The sequence below is a fragment of the Anser brachyrhynchus genome (assembly GCF_964034855.1).
Source record: "Anser brachyrhynchus genome assembly, chromosome: 1".
Classification (NCBI taxonomy): domain Eukaryota; kingdom Metazoa; phylum Chordata; class Aves; order Anseriformes; family Anatidae; genus Anser; species Anser brachyrhynchus.
In genome coordinates, this window is record NC_137694.1 from 192,918,248 (window position 1) to 192,937,609 (window position 19,362).

Consider the following 19,362-nt stretch of genomic DNA (forward strand, 5'->3'; position numbering starts at 1 on the left):
TTAACATTCACCGCCTTCTTCCAAACCAGCGTCAACTATAAGCTATTGGCAGATTGCAAGAAGAACATAAAAAAGGATGATAAACAATCCCAAAGAAATATCTTTAGATAGGACCGTCCATAAGTAACATTACTCGCCAAAATAGTCCCCATGGCTCAGAAAAGACTGCAAATATAGCTCCCATACTAGAAAGAGAGTTATGCACAGACTTCTCTTTATACATGCTCTCAGTCTTGCTGAAGACAGTGGGACTGCTCATGTAAGTAAAGATAACCATGCATCTTAAGTGTTCACAGGACCAATATTTCCCCTTCACACAACAGAGAAACCTTTCCAGGCTGAGAAGAGAGCCTTTGCAATGAATCAGGCATGGAGCTCCTACTCCCAGTTCTGCAACAGGATTTCAAGGATTTTGAAGTTGTATTTCAGGACTGCAGTCTTCTTCCACGTTAATGATCTAACTATACACATATGTACAGAAGAGGTTATTTTCTTACTGTTCTTAATCTTTGTTAGTGTTCCGTGGTTATTGCTAGTGTCCTGTCACACTGAGGGGGCCAAAGCCAGCCTTCTCACCTTCTTCCCAGATCCAAACATTGCTATATTTTTGGGGTGAGCTGTTTCTAGTTGACAATTGTCTTTGTTACAGACCACAGAGATATCTGAAATTAGAATATTCAGGCTTCCATGAAAAACAGGCTCGGATCCAGGCAGTTCCATCTGTAATGAGCTTAAATATGAGCTCTGCATCCAAAAATCCATTGCAGCTTGGGTCTGAATTTTTGATCCAGATGTGAATTCCCTGGCTGTCCTCCTCTGGCACCTCATAACCCTCTTGTCTCCTCATTGTTGATGAAAATAAATACATTAAAAATAAGCAATCTCCCCCCCCCCCCGAACAAATAAGAGCCCACAGTCCTGAAGAAGAAATGCCCAAATAGGTGTTGATAGACATGCTGTGCTTTGTGAATGTGTGGAATGAGTTGAGAATAAAAGGGATAATGATAATAATAGAGCCTCACTGCAAAATTATTTGATTTAAAAGAGTTTGGGGCATCCAGCCTGTTGACAAACACCACGTCAGCTCTCTTCACACCTTTCCCCAACCACCTCCACAGGCTGAGGCAGTGCCATTTTCCTCACACCTCAGCGACCCTCAAGCCCCTCTGCCAGCGGGCCGGGCTCCCATCGCCATCACCATCGCGGTCGGGATAACACCACTCATCGAGACCACTTTGGGGCTTTATCTTGAGGCGGTTGGGGAAGAGTGGAGGAGAGGGGGCAAGTATCGTGAGGCGGTTGAGGGCCCGTCGGGCGAAGGAGAGGGGGGAAGAAGATGGCGGAGGGGGGGGGGGGACACGACGACTTGTTTGTGAGGAGAGCGGCGGAGCGGGGGGACAGGAGGAGTTGTTTGTGAGGTAAAACAGAGATTTTGGGGAAAGGACCGAAGTGCCACACGGTTCCTATAAACACAACCCCCCCTCACGGGGCGCCGTAGCGGCCGTTCCCGCCGCCAAGCGCCTCCCCCCGCTGGTATGTGGCGGGAGGGGTGCGATGACGCGGGCGGCGCGGTCACGTGCCGGGCGAGGAATGCTAACAATGCAGCGAATGTCCCGGCTGCGCCCCGCACTCGGCGCCCGGGCCGGCCGAGGGGGAAGATGGAGGAGAGCGCCCCGAGCCCTCGGGGACGCGGCGCCCGTCGCCGCCGAGCCGCTGCGTGACGGAGCCCGGAGGCGGCGCCGGGCACCCCGAGGAGGTGAGGTAGGGAGCGAAGGGTGACGTTTGTTTTTTTTTTTTTTTTTTTTTTTTTTACCTTAACCCGGCTTCGGGTGCTCCCCCCCCCCCCCCCCCCCCGCTTCTTTTTTTCCCCTTTTTCCCCCCTCTTTCTGCTTTCGGTTCCCTGAGGAGAAAGTTGGCAGCGCCCTGCCGAAAGGAGGCGGGAGGTGCCGTGTCCCGTCTGAGGAAATATTTGGGAGGGGGTCGTAGAGGCGGCTGCCATGTCCCTCACCCCCCCCCAGCCTCCCCCCGGGCCAGCCCCGCCGCCTGCCCGACATTTTGTGTCCCACCCCCCCGTGACAGGAGGCCGCTGTCCCGGGCCGGAGCCCGGTCTTAATATTTTTTGGGGAGCTTTCTGCCCACGAAAACAACGGGGTTGGGGCTCCAAGAGGGGGGCTTGAGGTGTCCAGGCTGGGTTTGAGGCCCCCTGCCCCACCGCCGAAGCAGCGGGGCTCCGGCTGCCGCCCGCCAGCTGAAGGTCACTGCCAAAATCCAGCCCTTCGGCCTCTCCCCTGGGTTGAAGTGTGTCCCCTGCCCTTCCCAAGGCGCTCGCCCGAGTGACGCAAAAAAAAGAAGGGAAAAAAAAAAACCAACAAGTTGTGCGTAATGTCCAGGTCCTGCCGTGGATTGGTTTGCTGGGGATGGGGAAGGTGAGCTGCTTCCCCCAGTGCCGGACTGGGACGGTGCTTAGGGCTTGCACAGAGTTACTTCTGGGTGGTTTTGTTACGTGATGAAGGAATGGTTTGGGGGAAGGTCCTCATTTCGGTGCTCCTTGCTGCTTACAGCATGCCTTTGCTTGTAAAGGGGGAGCATGGTTTGTATTGCGGTGGAATTCCTGAACCCCCCTTCCCTGGATCTGCCTCAGACCTTCGCTGCAAAGTGGCCAGCGTGTGTTTCCACGAATTCACAAGCAAAAAAAAAACAGTGCTATGCCAGTAAATTGAGTGGGAGATAGCAGTTGTGTCAGTTTCTTAAAACTTTACTCCTTACTTCAGCAGACATCCCTAGTTCCTCCCCGCGGTGCCTGCAGAGTTACACACTCGGAAGCAGCTCACCAGCTCAGGCTTCGGGACTTTGCTCTTGAAACAGATCTGAGCTGTAGTTTCTTGCCCGTGTCCCAGCCCTGCCGAGCCACCAGCATGTGCAGCCTGTTGGTGAGACTGCTTAGTGCTGCTGAGAGCACAGACCTCAGCATATAAATTCACTGTGGTTGCTGCGAGAGCAGCTATTGGTATTTCTCAAATGAGGGGAAAAAAAGATGCCAGTTATTCAAAAATTGTTCTACTGTGATGTAATTAAAGTGATGCTACTCTTATTTGTAATATTCTATCTTAAGAGTAACGGACAAGCTTCTAATCAGCACAAGATATATAACATTTTGAATAGAAAACACCTTAGGAGTATCTAGTCAGAATGAATTGAAGCTGAAAAATATTTCTGGTGATGGCAAGAAGTCTACTGATATATACATGCTGTAGGCAAGGTGAGTTTTAGAAGGATTTGGAGTTAGCCAAATGCAGATGAACAGTCAAATACTTACACGCTCTGCTTCTTTTAAAACATGCAGCCCTTTTATTCACAGGAAGATCTTAAAAAGCAGGCATCTTGTCTTTCTTTGTAAATCATCTGTAAAACTTAATGTTCTGTTTTCTTGGCTTGTCTTACGTATCTAGTTTTATGTTTTTTTTTTTAAAGAAACACAAAAACTTCTGCAAGATATAAAGTGTGCTTACAGTTAGCTCCAGTACTTGCTGCTGTTGCTGTTCTCATTCATGCTGTCTAAACAATCAACATTTCTTTCTGGTTTAGCAGTATTGTGAACGTAAGCTGAAGAAGCTGCCAGCTGGCTTGACCTAGCATTATTAGACTCGAGCCTAGGCTAAAGGTCACCGAAGTTCTTTATGTGAAGCATGTGTGTAAGTGGGAAAGCAGTCCTTTGTGGGAAAAGGGTGGGGGGGGTCGCGAGCTCTTCCCGCACGTCCCAGGCCTGAGGATTGGCACGGGGTCTGAAAAGAGGAAGAACAACCCAGATTCCTAAACCCAGCCATATGGTGCCTGCTGCTGTCAGAAGAGGAAGGACAGTCATAGACCAGTTAATTGCTCTGTATCTTTTAAGTACTGGCTAGTTATGATGTAGTCCTAAAAGGCTGCAATACCATCCTTTTTTTTTTTTTTTAAACACATTACTGAGGCTGTGTACTGTCTGTTGCTGAACTCTTTAAGTAGACAAAATTCTGTCATTGTGATCCTTCAGTTGGTTTTATCTTCACTGAGAATAGTGAAAACTTGATCTCTCCTTGACTAATAGCTGATTTGTTTTAAAAATATCAAAATATAAATGTGACAAAGCTGTTCTTTCTTTAAAACAGGTCACAAACCCTGTCCAATGTGGATGTCTATGTCACTTCCAGACCTGTATGAGAGTTAGGGTTGCAGGCAATCCTTAGTGCTCAAGATCTTTAGTATGTGACAAGTAACCTCTAGACAGCTCGGTGTTTCAGCGTTAGCAAGAAGTTGATGTGGGTGTTCCCATGTGTGTGCCCTCCTCGTGTGTTCTCTGGCAGTTTGATCCTTCAGCTTTCGGTGTAGACCTCTGCCACGGTCAGCAGAGATGTGTCCTGGACAGGGCTGATGTTAAGCTGTATGGAAACTTCCCAGTAGAGCTGTGCATGGCATGTGTAGTTAGGAGCGTAACGTGGACAATATCTAAAGTGATTAGATTGGGGGCCTGTGTTTCAAAGTGGTGAGCTACCATAAAGGAGTCCAGGGGCTGGCCTCGCTGTTGCTTTTCCTTTTTTCAGTGCTTGGTTTTAGAGGAAAGCTTGACCCCGTCTCAGCAGACCCAATGCTAGTGAGTAAGTGATGATGGGCTTCAGCAGTGAATGTGTCCAGACCCTCCGCCTTCACTCTGTTAAGCTGTTTGCTTGTCTGTGAGAAGTGGTGGTAAAAGTATGGAAACGGGCATTTTGTTGGGAATGCTGTAGCTAGCACAGGAATGGTTGCTGCAGTCGAGTTTGATTGTCAGTGTGTAAAAATAGTGGAAAATACTTTCTGAAGAAGCTCTTAGTGACGCCAAAAATGCAGTGATCAGAAGTGAAGCCCCCTTCTCAAAGCTGGGGGAAGGGAACAGCAGGGGAGAGTTGTCGTCTTCTGAGTGACCAATAACATCCAGAGTTTTACCATCTTCTGTGTCTGAGGTTTCAAAACACCTGAACAGAATTCCAGCCTTTTCAACAAAGCAGCTTGAGCAGCAGCGTAGAGTCACTTTGCAAGTGCTAGCAGCAGAAGTGAACTTGTGGAAGCAGCATCAGTAGCATGTGACACTTCTGATGAACGATCTCCTTAATCCTCTTCTGAAATGCATCCTTGGTACCTACGCCACTGTGTGAGGATGCCACAAAGACTCAGGAAACAAAGGATTCTTTCTGTATCTTCGTGCTGTAGGGATATCACACGCTACGCAGTAGCTCAGCTCTGCTGTGTGGTTGTGTAGCTGTCCTCTGCCGTACATAGAAGAGATGCGTGCAGCTGTATCTCAGCCTTGCCTTTTGTCTGCTTTAATCTTAACTGAGCTGGCTCTGGCTTTCCTGCTGTTACTGAAGAGCTCCTTCTCCTTGTCTTCCCTTTCTTCCCTATTAGGCACAGCTAAGGGAAATATCAGTCACACCCCCCGCCCCCTTTTTCTCCCCTCTTTCCAGTTCTGGGGAGAATTCTTACCTTCAAACTTCTCTAAGATATTCATGTGGAGTGGCAAAATGTCTTGTCTTTCTGTTACTCACTTTGTTATTGAAATCCTAGAAGTTGCTATGGTTAGAGTCATCAATATTTCCATTATAAATCTTTTTCATAAACGTCTGAAACTGAGCTCAGCTAGTGTAAAACAAACAAAATCTGAAGTGTGGGGGGGAAATGTTTCATGAGCATACTCTTCCCTAATTATGAAATCGGATAGGCTTGTCCAGGACTTGGTTATGCAATTGGGTGGGAATCTTGCCACAGTTAGGTAGTGTATGAAATTCCTAAACTTTGTAGTTTTTGAGGTTTTTATTTTCATTTATTTTCAAAATAGAACTTTAAAGACAAACGCTTCTTTGATTATGTTGAGAAAGCCTTTTGAAATCCTATTCTTGAAAACAGATAAAGTGATAATAATTAAAGGGAATCCAGCTGTGACAGCTTAATAGGTTAAACTGATTCACTTTCACTTGATTAATCATCATGCTGTCCCTTCAGAGGCATTTACAATATCAACTTAATTGCATGTACTTTCTATTTTATTTTGTTTCAGACACTGTCAGTCTGCAAAATGATGATTCCAAGGATTTTCGTTTTCTGTAGGAAACATGAAGATCGTGAGCTGAAGTAAAACGTTGGCAGAGATCTCTTCGGGATTTTGCCTTTTTTCTTTTCTCTTTGAAGGATTATGTTTACAAGAAATTGATACCATCAAGCGCCACTTTCTAGAACTAAAGTAACTGAAAAACTAAGAATAAATCTGTATTTATGCTCAGAGAAAACTGGATTAACAATGAGGCCAAAGACTTTTCCTGCTACGACATACTCTGGAAACAGCAGACAAAGATTACAAGAGATTCGAGAAGGTTTAAAGCAACCATCCAAATCTTCAGGTCAGGGGCTGCCTATTGGACCGGGCAGCGAAACTTCTCTGGACCCTAAGCTTTTAGTAGGGAAGGATGCTGCAAGGCAGCAGCAGATGAGACAGACACCCAAGTTTGGACCTTACCAGAAAGCTCTACGAGAAATCAGATATTCTTTGCTGCCCTTTGCGAATGAGTCGGGCACTACAGCGGCTGTTGAAGTAAATCGGCAGATGCTCCAGGAGCTGGTGAATGCAGGTTGTGATCAGGTACGTACGAGTTTGGGGAGGGGGGATTGTCGCTCTGGTCAAAACAAGGTTATACTTGGGGCTGAAGAAAGGGTTTTGATGGTGGTTATCAGGTGTGCTGGTTGACGAAACACACTGACTCTTCTGGCAGTCCTGTTGCTGTAGGAGGTGAACTTGCAGCTGAGAGGCATGCCTAACACGGGGGCAAATCCGTGTTAAAGATGGCCATGGTGACCTGTGGGATTTCTGTGACTTCTCAACTTGATGCATAAGGCTTAACAGGGTAGCTTGTCTTTTTTCTCTTCTGTCCTCAGTACTGTAACAGGTTCTAGGTACGAGTGTTAGGGTTGCATTTTGTCTAGCACATCTAAACCGCATTCACTGTCAGAAGCAAGTGGAAGAAATGACAGAGACACTAAATGGTCTTTGGAGAATCTCCCTTGCTGTTTGCAAGAAGCAGGTGGAACTGGCTGGATGTCTCTTCTTCTCTGCTTCTGTCAGGGGCTGGTAGCCCTGTCTCAGAGAAGAGACTCAGCACATAAATACATGGTTTTGCCATTCTGGGATGGAGAACGTGTTCCAGCACCAAGTCAGCAACCATTCACCTGGTGCAGAACATGGGCTTTCGGGGTTAAGCTGCACATACCAGTACTTCCAGTTCTGGTGTTGACTTTCACCTCTGTCCAGGAACAGTTCAGCATTTCTCTTTGGAGAGAGAGTGAGTGTGCTGTTTCTGGTCTGGGTTCTGGTTGTTGTAGAAATAACATTTTTCCCCCGTGACTGAATGGCAGTTGTTTGTCAAGCTCAAGTATTTCAGTTCACAGTCCTAGACGTACACTGGAGAGACTTAAACCCAGCGTGCTTTCAGTGGTATTTCCTTGATTTCAAAACTTAACCTTTGTTCATTCATGGCAGCGTCTGACTCTCGTAGGTCATATTCTGAGCCTGTGTAACCAGGCTAACATCAGGCATTATTACAAACAGGCAGCATTTCTTTGGAGCTATACAGACGTTGATTAGGGCTGCTTCTGTTCCAGAGTTTATGCTATGGGAGATGATCAGAGCCAGAGTAGATCGCAGATCCAGTGAAAACTGCGGCAGTACACCTAAACACTTCCTCGCCCCGCGAAACAAGCCGCTGTGGTGAATAATTCAGCTGGTGGAACTGAGGATTTTCTCTGTCATCTTAAGCGTGCCATGAAAGCAGTGTTTTTCAGAACTCTACCCTCTAAATTTCCCTAGCCGTTTGGGATGAGAACACTCCCCGTGCGTATGAGCCAAGGTTAAATGAGCACAGCTGGATTCTGGATTGGAAATGTACATTTGGTAGGTTACAAGGACAAATCGTTCACACACAGAACAAGCTTGTTGGACTGAAATCTTGGAAAGCTTGTTGAGCACACTGCAGCGCGGAGACGTCAAGCCAATGTATAAAACAGAGATACCTGAGCACCTGCTAAAATGTCTCGCTATTGAGCATGGTGTAATGCGCTGTACGTGTAACACTTATAATATCTTTAGCTGTTTTGCCTTGAATATTGCTAGAATGGTATTAAATCTTACAGAAAACGAGCACAGTTCTGATGTGGAGATTTCTGCAACCTCCTTAAATTTGGTTTTGCGTTTTTCCATCTTTCCTCACTGACTGTGATTCTTCCATCCTTGCCTTTAGCTTGCTTCCTTAGCTGTGACTTGTTGCTTGGAAATGGAGTTAGTGGGGCCATCCCTCAGGTGTACTTTGAGTTCGAGCCGAAGCATAAGCAGGATCATATTTGGCTGGAGTCCAGACAGGGATTCCAAAACTGGAGCCTGGTGGCTAAAAGAGCTCTGTTTCCTCCTGCGGGTCCAGGCCGTGTGAAGCTTGGCTGTCTTGGAGGGCTGTGAATGAATGAATGGAGCTTCTTGAGTTGGTGTGAATGGGGTCTGGCCCTGGGGATGGCGTGGGGTAGGGTGACAGGCTCGATTACTGCCTCCAGATTCTTCCTTTCCTCCTGGTGCCAGAGCTGTTTTGAATTAGCTGCTGAGCTGTTGCAGAGCATGATGTGGAATAAATTCATCAGCCGTCCCAAGCTCCCTCGTCCCTGCTTGTGAACTGAAACTTGTAAATCCCTACTGCGGGGACATCTCCAGTCCAGCAGGCAGCCAACGGGTCTCTGGCTGAACAGAGTCAGATCAACCTCGGGTCCTTTGAGGGTGGTTTTAGTCCCCTCTGGGCCAGCGGGTGCCGTGCCAGGACCCGCTTGTTTGTTGGGTTTCTGGAAGGGTGGAGGGGAGCAGTGGCAAGGAGGAAGGAGTATAAACTGTAGGGAATGGGAAAAATATACTTGAATTTGTTACTCTTAGGAGCCTTGCTCACCTAGCATACCTCCAGTTAGCTTTCCAACTGCAGTCACTGGGTGTACTGCAAGAGATGCTCTCAGGTAACATGAAGGCAGGGTTTATAGCTCCCTGTTCCGCCCAAGGACTCGGGGTTGTGCCTGTTGGGAGGGGAAGGTGCAGAGGGAGAAAGGATTAAGATCAATTTGAAATTGGCTTAATTAAAGAAAAAGGAAACATCATAATGTTTTACTACTTTCCTCGCTCTCTGTGAAAGACTCACGCAGACAGGAAATCGGTTACGGGCTGGCTGGTAAACTTAACAAGGGTATAAAATGCAGGGTAATTCACAAAGTAAATACAGAACTCTTGTGTCTTTCACTTACAGTCATCAGAGATGTTACACGTGCAGACAGACTGTTAAACTGATCAGGGAGCCACAAGTGTCCTTTTAAGTGGCCCGGGTGCCTTCACGAAGCCTTATTTTCAGCCATTGTGTAGCTTGTGACTTTGTGGTGACATCTGGCCCCAAAGACTTAACAGGGACTTGGCTGCTGACCTGAAAGGATCCCGAATGGCACCCTTTCTTTTTTAATTACAAAGAGACAAAATCGCACACGTAATTAGTCATAGTTGTTCTCAAATGGAGCAACTTGCCCGTTGTTTGCTGAAGTCATCTTTTCAACAGTAATTATTTAGCGAGTTTCAATCAAAAATAATTAGCGCGGCATAAATTGTTTTGAAACTCATCGAACATGACTGCAAAAGGCCTGACCTTATTTGTTGCAAAAGCTGGAAGCCAAAAGCACTGCTGATGCGCTGTTCTTTAGTAAATATAGCTCCTTGGCCTCGACGGCGTGACAAGGAGGCAGCGGGGCGCGGGGCGTCCGTCCTGCGGGCTGCAGAACCGCTGCGATCACCTGGGGCAGCTGGATGGGGCGTGGGGCGTGGCGGTAACTGCAGCTGCTGCTGTGCGCAGGGTTTTCCTGATGAATAGATGCAATTGAGTGTGTGATCCGCGGCATTCCACCAACCTGAATGGGCTGCACTGTACTTACTGTACTTCCTCCGAGCACAAACAGCCGCCGACATTGTGATTTCGTGTGGGCTGCAGCAGTCCTAGATGAACTGAGGCACGTTATACACTTGTCTCTTCTTTTCCTCAAGCAAACCCTTTCTCTGAGCGGTGGTGGGCTTTCTGGATGAAGATCTCCAGGCAGCTATTTTTAACAAACAAGGATGTTTTAGGATTTTCTTATAGGCTGCATATCTCCAGTAATGTGCAGCATGCACTACACCCTGAACGACAGTGAGAACGTGAGGCATGGAAGTCCTCATGCTTCACTTTTTCTAGAGGCTTTTTGGAATAACTCTGTAATAAAACATGTACACCCCACCTGTGCCAGTATCAGCACATTCCTAAGGGGAACCTCTGTCCTCTGGGCACTAATTACAGGGTCTTTCAAGGAACTGGAATGGTGTTTGTGGCTACTGTAATATATAAGAATATCAAGCTGACCATCTTGTTGTCTGTGTTACATTAAATTCTTGGAACTCAGCTTGTAGAAGTATGTGGGTTTTTTTTCTTCTCGCATTCCAGGATTCCTTTGGTCTCCTTATCAGGGATTGCATCCTTCTTGTTTAACCCATTTGGCAAGGATTCCACCTGGCTTTGTGAACTGCACTTGACTTGGGGAAACTTTTGGGATGGGGAATGCAACATTTATCTCCATTAGAACAAATATTTGTGCTCCTTTAAGTGAGGGAAATTCTCCTGTTGCAAACGAAGCTCCAGCAGAAAGCATTCTTGTTACGCACGTGGAATTGGTGTTCTGGTTTTTCTTTTCTATATGGGGTTTTATGTCCTACATATTCTCATATAATCCATGTGGTATCCAGCAGCGTGTTAACGAGTAGTATGACTTGAGTCTTTTTATCCAATCCTTGGAGCAACAAGAGGAAGCAGACGAAGCACCATGTTCTGGTTTTGTACAGTGTTACAGACTGTTCCTGCCTGGAGTTCTGCTTGTAGTGAAGTATCTTGTGCCATAGATTCCCTAAAGAGGGCAAGGCTAGGAAATACAGTCTGCCTTCAAGGTCAGCAAATCTTGTAATAGTCCTGAGCAAATGGGGGGGAATTAATTTAATAACATTAGCCTGTCCCGTGGCAAAATTGTCTCCTGCTTGGATGAACTTTACCTGTGTGAGAGCTCTGCTTGCTCAGTTACATACCAGAACCTCCGGGATGAACACCTTAGTCATCTTCTGTGTGTTTTGGGTGAGATTGAGTTGTTAATGAAAAATGACTGAAGAATGAGCTAGTAGAAAATTACGTGGATTATTTTGTGGGGCATGTGTCAAAGGTGGCAACAGAGTCATCTCGAGGTATTTTGCAGGCCAGGAAGGAGTAAGTATTTTTGGGTTATGAGGGAAAAAAAGGGCCTCTAAATGAGGGCACTCACTGCTGAATGCAGGGGGAGAATTTTATTTTAGCAGCTGAAGTAGATTTCATAATTGAGGCCAGTAGTCTCTGGTGTGCTCTTTTACTACCCTCATTCGAAGGTAGGTTGTTCCCTCTGTCTTCTCTCTGCTAGCTATGTCAAGAGCTCATTTCATAACCTTCTCCTTTAATTTTTCTTCTATTTCTTTTTTTAACTTCTGAGAAGTTGCTGGTATCTTGCAGTATTCTTCCATCAAGGCCTGTAAAGGGATGTGTTTTCCTATCCATTTGCCTGAAGTTGGCTATCCAAGTAATTTCAGCTTTTAGCTGCTTCAGGGAAAAAAAGTGAGTCATGGCTTTCCAGGGGCTGAAAGCAGGAGGCAGGGATTGCTTTTGAGCTGATACCTGCTGACATTTTTCTCTCTCTTATACCATTTCTCTTGTCTCCAGCCTTCCCGTACTGCTGTTACTTCTTGATGCTCCTGCCTTAGTGAACATACTTAAATCCTCTAAGTGTTACAAGGCAGTTCCTGCAATGTATTTAGGAAAGGTGCTCTGTGGATCTCGTGTGCAAGTGTGACTTAGTCCTGCAGAAGGGAGATGAAGAATTTTGTCTCTCCTCTTGAATTTTCATGGTGGAAGAAGTGTTCTTTAGCAGTAGTAGGTGATTGCTTCTTTTCGCGGTGAAATGTAGTTTCTTGGCAGCTGGACGCTAACATGGCACTGAACAAGACTGCAGAAAATTTTAAATTCTGCCCTTTATTCTTGCTGGTCTCCTTTCTTCTTTGGCAAACTACACCGAATAAATTGGGACATCCTTGTAGGGCTGTTTGAAATGACAGAACAGGAATCAGATGCCAGATTTCAACTGTAGGTCCGTATGAATCCTGAGTTATATTAAACTGAACTAATTCTTCCTGTCAGATAATAATTCTAGAAGCTTGGGGTGAGTAGAACAGTAAAGTTTTGTATCGCTGTAGCAGGGTACAGGGTTAGCTTGTATTTATGGAAATGTAATTGCTAGGAAAAGGGCGAGCAATGAATCTTTTTAATAAAAAAGGAAATGGCTTCATCACTGTCAGTAGAAATTCCGCATAAGCATTAAGCTCAGTCTCTGAATAGAAAAGCCCTTGTGGCCAAAAGTAAAGGTTGCCATTAGTGTAACAGGAAGCTGCTATCACAATAGTATTAGGGTGTAACTGTTCCTTTCACAGGTTTTGTCACTCTCAGCCGAAATCTCTGCTGTCGTTTTCAGCGTCTGAGAGTAACCAGTGTGATTTTATTCCGAGCCTGAAAAATAGCATCTCTGCACATGTGTTTTTAAAAATAAAAACGGGAAGAAGATTTTAAACTTGGAGAGGGATGGCAGTAGGAAGGCCTAATGCAAAGGCCTTTGCACGCTGCAGTCCTTGTTAGAGGTAATCTAAGGGGTTCATTATGGAAACTCATTTAATTCTAGCTCCCTCAACTAAATTATTTTTTTGATAGTTGCTAAACTAAATAAGTTTATTTTAAAGCTGCAAATTGAATGTCAGTGGAAAGCAAATAAGTCTCTGGCTGCTTCTCATGTGGTATATGCCAGTAGCATGGAGTATTTTTCTAAAGCACGGCTGAATATACATAGAGCAACTTAAAATTGCAATTCTCCTTGCCCTGTTCCCCCCCTCCCTTTTTTTTTCTGTATCCACAGGAAAAATATTTTGCAGACACTTTGAAGTTATTTGATCAGCAGAACTGAAACTAGGTTAACTCTTAGTTAAAGGGGAAATTTCATCGATATGCTGTGTAGAAATGGTAATACTGTTGCCATATTCAGTTGCATAAGATAATCTAGTACATTAAAAGGGACTAAACTACTTTTTTCCTGTATTTTGTTTATAAAATACAATTACCTGATCTTGGTATGCTTGCCCAAGGGCAGAACGAAGTTACTGTGACTCTACGCTTTCTGAAAACATGGTACATTACAACTGCATGTCAATTTTCTTGCAATACTCAAGATGCTGACCGAATTCTTACCAGGGCGCTGCTGGAAGGACAAGCAGTGAGCGGTATGGCCGTGCACAGGAGGCAGGGGCTGAGAATCACACCGCTGCTGCTCTGAAGGTGGGCAAGCTGCGTGGCGCAGCAGCAGCAGAGCTGGTTTGCCGTATGGTCGGTCGCATCGCTCTCCAGCAGACCATAGCTTGGTGGTGCTCCCTTGGGCACGGAGCTCAGTTCCTGCTGAGTGACTGGCGCGGTGGTGAGCTCTATGCCCTGCCTGCCTCTTCTCCACCCCATAACCCTCTGTAAATCCGGCTGCAGCCCAGATACCCCTTGTTCCTTGGGTGCTGGCTGTCTCTGCGACTTGCAAATGCACATATGCAGTGCTACCTAAAGTAATAAGGAGAGAGGAAAGGGACCTTCAAGCTGTGCTTACTTGGTGATGGCAGCTGCTGTTTTTCTTACGTATTGGGTACGCCCATTAGGTGTGCTTTCTACACATCAGCTGCTGGCCACCAAAATACTGATGCTCCTGGAATATTTTGACTTCCCATTACGCGGCAGCTGAGGTGCCTTCCCTGATACACCTTGCCTCTGCCAAGGTGGTTCTGTTGACAGTGAAGTGGTGGAGTCACCGTCCCTGGTGGTGTTCAAGGAAAGGTTGGACGTGGTGCTTAGGGACATGGTTTAGTGGGTGACATTGGTGGTAGGGGGATGGTTGGACCAGATGATCTTGGAGGGCTTTTCCAACCTTAATGATTCTGTGGTCTTGATGGGGTCACCCAGCTATGGTTGCAGTGCAGCAAAACTGATTTAGTTCCCATGATGTTGTCCTGCCACCCAGATTGTCACTGGCAGTTGATCAGAAACTGTTGTCGTATACAAGTTGGTATGCAGAAATCAGATTTCACCCAAGAGATGCATGTGTTTGTATATGCATTATGACAACTGCAGTGTCTGCATGGTACCAGCTGTTAACAAAGAACTTAACCCGTACGATTAGTCACTGCTCTGAATGTTTCTTTTTCAGTCTGATTAAATAAGATACTGATGTTTGAGGCTGTGTGCTGCTTCCCTGCAGTGCAAGAGATGGACTGTCCCTGGTTAGAAACTTGTACTCTTCATTTTAACTGAATCCAAGCAATTAAAAATAGTTCCCCAGGAGGGAAAGGAAGGAGAGAACAGGAGAGGATATGAAAATAGTTTTTACTAAATTATTTCTAGGTCAGTTGTGCTTCAGAAGGCTGAAGCCGAAGAGCACTGCCTACCAGTTACTTTGAGTCAGGTAACAGCTGTGGCAGGACAGCCTGTGGAGGTGCTGCCTTGCCTTTAGTTGTTACTGGCCTGTGTATATATGAAATTGTTGCTGCAACGGATCATTCTCTGTGCGTTTAGAGAAGAATGAATGCAACATGTGGAAAAACATCGAAATTTAAATGTAGATTGCTTAAATGACTGAGCATCTTGCAACTGTTACCCATATCCTTCGTTCTTTTATTGCATGATTTGTAAATAAGTCATTTCATCAGAAACACGCAGATAGTGTATCACTCCTTACACATATAAAATGCTAGAAAGGAGGCTACTGGTACTAAGTGACAATATGGTTAAGTTCCTACCCTTCAAATAGATGGACTTTAGGACAAAGAGCAGTGTAAAATTACTGCTATGGAAGTGTTTATATGGCTAGGTTTGGGTTTTTATCCACTGTTTATGAATTGATGCACATCTGCTGATTTCAGAACAAAAAAATGTAGGTATGGGCGCAGATCATTGTTGCTGCTGCTCTGCAGCTTCCTTCTCTTGGTTTTATTCTTCCACTGTGTGAAATGCTAAATATCTTCAAGGCTGTTCAATTCTGTGCCTTCCTCTACCGGTTGTTCTGCTGCATTGTTTTTGCTCGACTGGTTTGAATAGCTAATATTCAAGACCTCCCTCATAATCTTCCCCATATGCCTCTGGATACACCAAATTAATTACACTTTTATACTTCTGAAGTATTAGGAATGAACTCTTCTCTAAAAGAAGACTTCAACTTTTTTAAGATTTTATGTGACATCTTAAACAGTTGTAGATGCAACTGGACTGTGACAGTATGTCCCATGTCTTCATTTCTGCATCTTCTCTTCCATTTGGTGTCATAGCCTATGCTTAAACTAGACACAGTTACTCCAATCATTCTCTGTTCCTGCCGGATGTCAGCCTAATAACGGTGTGTAATCCCATCAATTAATGTGGCTGGAACTTTGGGCGTACTAATACAGGCAGGGTATCTTGGTAAAATAAGTCTTTGTCGCAGTTAATAAATCTGAGCGAAGACCAGTCCAGTCTGTACTGAGCTGTTTTTATCCTGGCGCCACGTAGCTACTAAATAATGTGTATTCCACCTGGCTGAAGCCTGTTTTTGGGTTGCAGAGCTCATTTTCTTCACAGTGCCTTCAGATGATCTCCTGATTGCCTGTGTGATGTTTGCTGTCCAGAAGCAGGAGCGACCAGCTGCCTGGGTGCTGGAGCAGGGCTGAATTCTTTTCTTTCAAACACTCTAGCCATTGCTACATCAAGTGCTTGCTTGAAGATGTGCTCTGAAGAACCAGCGAAACAAGTCTATGGTGTCGCAGTCATGCACATGGTGGGGAAACAATGATGGTGCCGTGCCCAGCAGCACAACTCAAAGACCTGCAGCACAGAAGACATCTATAAGTGGGCAAAAATCATCAGTTTGTTATAGGGCACGCGGAGAGCCAGTTCCCCATGCTACAAAAGCAGGACCTCACAGGAGAATGCCAACAAACTCAAAAGCAAGCCACAAGAATTCCCTTTTGCATTGGTTTCCACCCCCCTCCACCCCCATCTCTGTTTATTGAGAAGGGAACCTTCAGGGTTTTGAGCCACATGAAAGCAGCCTAGAAAAAGTATTTCTCAGTGCTGCTTTGGTGCTGTAAAGCCTTCTGTAACCCATCGGTTCCACTTTTCCAGGAACTTTATGCAGCACGTCAGTGTTAGGAGCAGCTGGAGGTTGAGAACCTGCTGTTGCAGGTCCCGTTCTGTATTTGCAGGAGCTCAGGGTCACTGTCACTGTGTCACTGTCACCTCCTGGGCCTGGACCACCTCCTTCAGGAGGAGAAGGACACTCGGAGCCGCAGCACACAGGCTGTGCACAGCTCTGGTGCCGGAGGTAGCGCTGCCTTCTGGATTCCTGGGAAGGTCAGAACGTCCTGCTGCCTGCTCAGCATCTCCAGGAGTGCTATTTTGGGCAATTAGCAGCCCTTCGTGCTTTACAGAAACAGAAGAATACCATTAAGGGACATTTTCTTTCCATCCCCTCATGGAGGGGAGCGGCTGTGCCCCCGAGCAGGCCGCTGCTTGCCGAGTGTGAACTCGGTTGTCCCCTGCCTGCCTGGGCCAAACAGCTACAGCTGGAGCATTAGCACCATGTCGAGGGGAGGCCAGTTATGTTGCTTCCAGCTGGGCATAAAATTTCGTTCCTTTCCTCTGTCCTCCAGCCTTGGAACAGGACCATGGCTCACCACGAGACAAAACCCTGAGTCAGCCTGCCAAAGTGCCACCAACCTTACTCGTACACAGGTTCTTGAGGTCGTGAGTTTGGGAGAACCCTTGCCACTAGACCCCAGTTCTGAATTGTTTCTCCACTTTCACATTGGAAGTTCTGTGGTTTCCCAGTCTGGGAAGAGCCTTGGTGGAACTAATTCTTAATCCCTATTTTTTTTTTTTTTTTTTCTTTTTTTACTTTTTTGACACTATGAGACTGTGGCAGCTAATGGCTAGAGGAGCTCTTACTGCTGAGGAGGAAAGCGATGACTGGCACCAGCAAGGGCAGAGGGGAAGCACAGTAAGGACGATGCCCCTGCTAAAAAAAATAAGAAGCAGGACCTGGCTGGGTGAGCAGCACGATGTTTGGTGCTCATGGGGAGGAGGGCGGTCGGGTCACAGGGCTGCTAGCACCAGGCTCAGCCATCCGTCGCAGACTGGTTTTAACTGAAGGGGTGTTAATCCTGATGAAATACCTACCTGCCTTGAAAATTGGATGCAGTTCTTAAGGGTGAAAATCCTGATTGTGCCTGCTGAGGTCCTCCTTTGGTTTCTCAGCACCCAAGCTGTCCGCACGGCCGAAGCTGCTGTGTGTTTGGTGTGGAGGGGCCAGCAGCCTGAGCCAGGGAGAGGCAGAGGCATCTTCCCCCGCCTGCCCAGCCCGTTGGGTTTAAAGGCTCCGGGTTGCTCCCTATTTCCCTCTGTTTGGTGGTTTTTTGTGCGCTCGCTGTCTAAAGTCAGGCTTAACCACTCATCCTGCCCACGTGCTCAGCTCTCAAGGCTTAATTGCTTTTTGTAATTGCGGGTAACTCCCTCCTCTATTCCAAACATCTCGCTCCCGTGCTTGTTGCAGTGGCTGTTCTCGCTTTGGGGAAAATAAAGGATTTGCTTTTCATGTAAAAATAGCCTTATTATTTCCATGTGCAAGTAGCAATTGGGGCAGGCGTGTTTCCAGCTCCGCGTGGAGATGGGGCTGGAGAGCGAAACCCTCCGTTCCAAAAATGGGCTGGAACCAGCGGCAGATCTGGATGTGCTGAGCAAACCGAACTGGCTTGGAGAGAAGTGGGATCCCTTTTTTGGGTGCAATCCGCTGGTATTCCTCCACTGGGGAGGGGCACCGAGCACCGACATAACGAACGCCTCGCTCTGTTGAGTGCTTAGGTTAGTTTCACGTTTTTCTCATAATCATCTTTTTTCAGTAATAGTGGGCAAGTTTTTTTTAATAAAAGGTTAAAAAGGAAAATTTCTCAGGGCATAGTCTTGAAAACGCAGCTGAGCATCGTGCCTGTAACTGTCAGCGCTCAGAGTATCTGAGAGGAAGGGATGCTTGCAGGAGCAGGCTGTATTATTCCACAAACTTCTGCTCGGTTGGGTACTGAGTAAATAAACAGGCAACGTGCAAATCTTGGATAATGTTGCTCTGTGCTTGTTTAGATAGTCCAGCTGCACTTTGGATTTTGTTCTCGGCGCTAGCTGTCTTCTGAGTCCCGCCTGGCCTGCTGCCATCAATTTCTTGGTTTATGTGAATGCGATAGAAATCTTTTTCATCTTCGTGTTGCGCTAGTTCATGTTTTTACTTCCTCCAGTTGTATTTTAGAGGTCTGTTTAACGCTTTTAAAAACCATCGAGCTCAAATTTTCCCTTTATCTTCACAAAAGTCACCACAGCAGTCAGAAAAAAAGCCCAGAAAGGGAATTACAGGCACCATTAAAAATGTTCCTTCAGAGCAGAAAAGCAGATTTAACATGAATTAAAATCTCAGCTCTGTTTCAGAGTTGCAAAAGCTCTTTTATTCACCAGAGAACTGTTAAAGCTAGTCATTTTTGGCATAGTATCGGTCAGGGAAGCGTGACAAAGTGCAGTGGAATGCACCGAGCTGCGATCCAGCTCGTAGTGGTATACGACTGGAGCGTATGGAGCATTGCAGGAAGCGCTGGGGGGGCGGGGAGGCCTTTGCATTTCTTCAGCTACTGAGGAGCTGCGTTCTCCTCCCTCAGCCCCTACCTGCAACAACAGGGGGTCCCTCGGATGCTCTGGGACAGGAGACAAAAGGTGAGAAGTCTGCACAAGCGGAGTTGTTGTGCCTTGAGCTGGGAAAGCTGGGAAGAGAAATGTGTCGGGGACTGCAGATCAACTGCACCTATCCAGACTGGGGCTGCGTCCCCAGCCCCACTGCGCTGGAAGATTCTTGTGCTCCAGTGCCGTCTTCTTGGAAATCAGTAGTGAAATCCCGATCGATTTCCTCGGGCCAGAGCCTTGCTTCTTACTTGGAGCAGTGAGAGTCCTCCCGTTCCACCAGTACACGCATACCAAGTCTGTTTAATTGAAGTTAGGTTTTGGTACAGATTTTAGCCTTACATGGAAATCTGTTCAAATTCATCTGCTATCTGTAGCTCAGATTTCAGATTACACAGTTAATTACCAGCTGTAGCTATGTTTAATAACCAGTTAA

At 46.3% G+C, this 19,362-nt stretch overlaps 1 protein-coding gene across 4 annotated transcripts in view; it reads left to right on the top strand.

Moving 5' to 3' along the window:
• Nucleotides 1-1,345: 1,345 nt before the first annotated feature.
• The window catches only part of LATS2 (large tumor suppressor kinase 2), a 47,308-nt gene continuing 29,291 nt past the window's right edge, over nucleotides 1,346-19,362 (top strand). The window contains exons 1-2 of one of the 4 annotated variants that reach the window (XM_080591213.1): nucleotides 1,346-1,761; nucleotides 6,065-6,643. In XM_080591213.1, coding sequence (XP_080447339.1) covers nucleotides 6,305-6,643 — 339 coding nt within the window. In that variant the 5' untranslated portion in view covers nucleotides 1,346-1,761; nucleotides 6,065-6,304. The remainder of the gene's footprint in view (nucleotides 1,762-6,064; nucleotides 6,644-19,362) is intronic. The other 3 variants (XM_080591215.1, XM_080591212.1, XM_080591214.1) reach the window with 3 other exon arrangements.